Raw genomic sequence first — 3,208 nt, 5'->3', positions numbered from 1 at the left:
TGTTGACCTTGAAGGTGTTGACCTTGAGGGACATGGACGGGTGGGTTTTCAAGGACAGGTCCGAGATTCGAACCGCCGTCCGTGTGATGCCTTTTGGCTGCGCTTTCTTCGGCTCCATGCCCACGTTTAAAAGCGGGCAATCGGTGTAACGTATGGAATTCGCGGGATTCATCGGCTGAGATGATCGGTGAGCGGGACAGCGATTCTGCAGTGGCCTTCAACTGCGCAGGCAGGGACTCCAAAGATATGTCATCCAACAGGGTCATCCCGAAGTGTGTGTGGCAGAACTCGACGAGCTTGTCGAAGGGCATCGCGGTGTACTGCAAAAGACAACCACTGACCCAATTCACAAAGTGCTTACTTCGGTAGTCGCACCTCATTTGTTTCGTGAGCGAGGTCACGCCGTGACCGTCGAGGATTCCGAAAGGGGCGACGAAGCACTGGTGGAACTCTGCAGCCAGCCTGAGGTAGCCCTCCTTGCACGATTTGAAATGGATGGGCTTGATCGTCCGGAGCTTGGCCCAATTATCTCTTCCGAGCAAGTTGTACAAAGCACAGTACCCATCGTACCCAGTCGAGAAATACCCGAGCTCTTTAGCAGGTGCATTCATTGTACCCAACTCCGGTATGTACAAGGGCCGCTCGCCACCCCTTGATCTGGTCATCGTCCAACCGACCGTCCCCAAGTCCGACGTCCCCAAGTCCGACGTCCCCACTCGATCCGTCCCGTCTTGACCCGGGTCAACTGCGGAAAGACGTAACGCGACTGACCGCCAGGCCTCGCGGCGTCGCTCAGGGACGGGTGAGACCAAGCGGGAGAGACATGCATGTTCTTCGGGACTGACCAGGTCCCAATAGCGGGACGCCCAGGCCTCTTCCACGCCACCAGCTTTCAGAACCGGGGACGGCGGGAGGAGCTGCGGCTTGTCGTTTTTTGGCTGCTGCATTTCGCCGAAGGAACTCACGGAAACGGTCGGCTGATTCGCAAGCCGTTGCTTCCAGAGTTCCAACCGCGTTTCGTCACCGGAATCGAAGCGTTCCGCGTACTCGTCGAATTTGAGATATCCATCACGTAGACATTCGAGCTTTTTGCAGCGGAGGCCAACCTGAAGATGGGCCTCCGCAACGGCGACCGGATCGTGAAGCCCACCGGGCTCACGGATACGGCCCGACAGTGGCGCGAATTTGAGAACGTGAGCGCAAAACACCGCCAGGTCTGTCAGTGAACCTTCAGCATGTTGCAGCAAACACCCCGTCAGCCAATTCCGCAGCCGCACCGACTGCAGCCCGCACCCCAGCTTTCCCACTACCGATTTGCGCACCTGCGGGTCCACCGCGCCGTACGGTTCTTCGAAACACTCAGAAATCGCCGCACCCACTTCCACGTACGCCAGGTTACACTTATCGAAGGCAGCCGGCGTTACTCGTCGCAGACTCTTCCACCCCGTCTCCGACAACGTACTCCGCAGCTTGCAGTATGCATCGTAGTCAAACCTCGCTCCACGACTCGACGCGTTTTTCTCTGGCAGGTCCGCACCCGGGACTGTTTCCACGCGTGCGTTCAAATCCGAGCCCGCGCCGGCGTTCGCGTTCCAGCGGAACAACTCGTCCCCGAAGGTGGTCAGCCTCGGCAGCGTCGGGGTGTAGAGAGCGTATAATTTTCTTTCACAACCAATCCAAGTCCACAGCGCGGGGTCGAACTTGGAGTCCGAAGCCTTGAGTTGATTCGCGAGAGAGCGCCACTGCGTCACACGCTTCCACGACTCCGCCGGCATCTGTCCCGTTATCGCTTCAAATTCGTCGACCTTCAGTGGCCGCCAAAAACTTCCAAACCAATCCATCTCACTTATACCACCTGCAGCACCGACGCCTGCTAGGACCAGTCCCAAACAACGTTGCTGTATTCCTTTCCCACCACCCACCGCGGGGAACATTCTAATTTTTCTCTTGAAAATGCCACCACGCCCCGGGCATGGCAGCGAGGTCCGAAAAGCACGGCTCATCACATCAGACGCAGGCACCAATCATTAGTCGGGCGCCAGGCTGGCACCGTTAATCCCAGACGGTAGGTCACTACGTCTCCACCGACCCCAGTAAGTCTCCCAGCTGGTGGGTGACCTAGCATCTGTCGGCCGCCAGGGATTGAACGGGGGACTGGTCGATTGCGGGATTGACCGGATAACCTAGTGACATAACATCAGGGTGTTGCATCTGACGGCCACCGATCCCTCACCGATCTTTCACCGATCCCTCACCCTTTGGCAAACAAGCTGAGTGGAGCATGAAGGTTCATATCGATTCCGGGCTGAAGAATTCGAGCACTCCGCAGTCCTTAAGCGAATTCTCCCATGACTTCCACCAGCAGTCCTCCGAGGGACTACGACCGTCCGGAGGATCGGCACTGGCGGGAGGGCTGGCACTGGCCGGAGGATCGGCACTGGCGGGAGGGCTGGCAGTGGCCGGGTTCGACTGCTGGCTGGTTCGAACCGATTGGGCGCCGGTTCGAATCTGATCGTCGTCACATTTACTAGCCCCAGCCAGTAGCTGCTGACGGTCCGGATAACAATCCCGTGCTGGACATCTACTGGCCTCCGGAACTTTTACACCCGGTTCTCTAACACCTGGTTCTTGAGCGTCTGTTTCTTGAGCATCTTTAGTGTGCGAATTATTAGTGTCATGAACTGAGTTGATTTTTTGAGTATTTGGTATTGAATCTTCAATAAGCCCCGGTTGCTGACGGTGGTGAGGATGCAGGTTACTATCTTGTTGGTGTTGATCATTCTTGAGATGATTTTTGTGTATCGGACGTTGAATGAAATGTAGGTCAACAATCGGCGATTGTCGTTCAGCACTTTCAATGACACGCAGTTCTCCGAGCCTAGGTAAAGTGTTTCGTACCGTACAACTCCTTTTCGTATGATTCGGTACGAACACGAGGGGTTGTGCGTTGTAGATAATTTTATTACCGGGGTCGCAGACGATTGATCCGAACTGTTGGGCGGAGACATGAGGGAGTGATTCGAGTCGTTTGGTGAGTTTGTGTGCGCTCTGAGTGCGTGTCAATGGGTCATTGAAACGTTGGAAATGTTTCACACAAAATCGAGCAAGACCATCTAATGATGCATTTGTGTGCTGTAACAAACAGGCTGTAATCCAGAGGTCCAAGTGTGCAGCAATCCGACGTCTGGATGAACATAATAGATCCGCC

The 3,208-nt window shown here is 55.5% G+C and overlaps 2 protein-coding genes across 2 annotated transcripts; both read right to left on the bottom strand.

Annotated features, from left to right (window-relative positions):
- Positions 1 to 249: 249 nt before the first annotated feature.
- GNI_046170 (hypothetical protein) lies at positions 250 to 1,934 on the bottom strand (the record flags this gene model as incomplete). The annotated part of the gene is made up of 2 exons (XM_011131303.1): positions 250 to 320; positions 362 to 1,934. The coding sequence occupies 2 exons, from the start codon at positions 1,932 to 1,934 to the stop codon at positions 250 to 252; spliced, it is 1,644 nt and encodes a 547-aa protein (XP_011129605.1).
- Positions 1,935 to 2,600: 666 nt separating this feature from the next.
- GNI_046160 (hypothetical protein) lies at positions 2,601 to 2,780 on the bottom strand (the record flags this gene model as incomplete). The annotated part of the gene is made up of 2 exons (XM_011131302.1): positions 2,601 to 2,714; positions 2,760 to 2,780. 2 exons carry the CDS (start codon positions 2,778 to 2,780, stop codon positions 2,601 to 2,603), a joined length of 135 nt encoding a protein of 44 aa, XP_011129604.1.
- Positions 2,781 to 3,208: the final 428 nt, after the last annotated feature.

Source organism: Gregarina niphandrodes (assembly GCF_000223845.1).
Source record: "Gregarina niphandrodes unplaced genomic scaffold scaffold00006, whole genome shotgun sequence".
In the NCBI taxonomy this organism is placed as follows: Eukaryota; Apicomplexa; class Conoidasida; order Eugregarinorida; family Gregarinidae; genus Gregarina; species Gregarina niphandrodes.
This window is presented reverse-complemented; position numbering and strand designations above follow the sequence as displayed.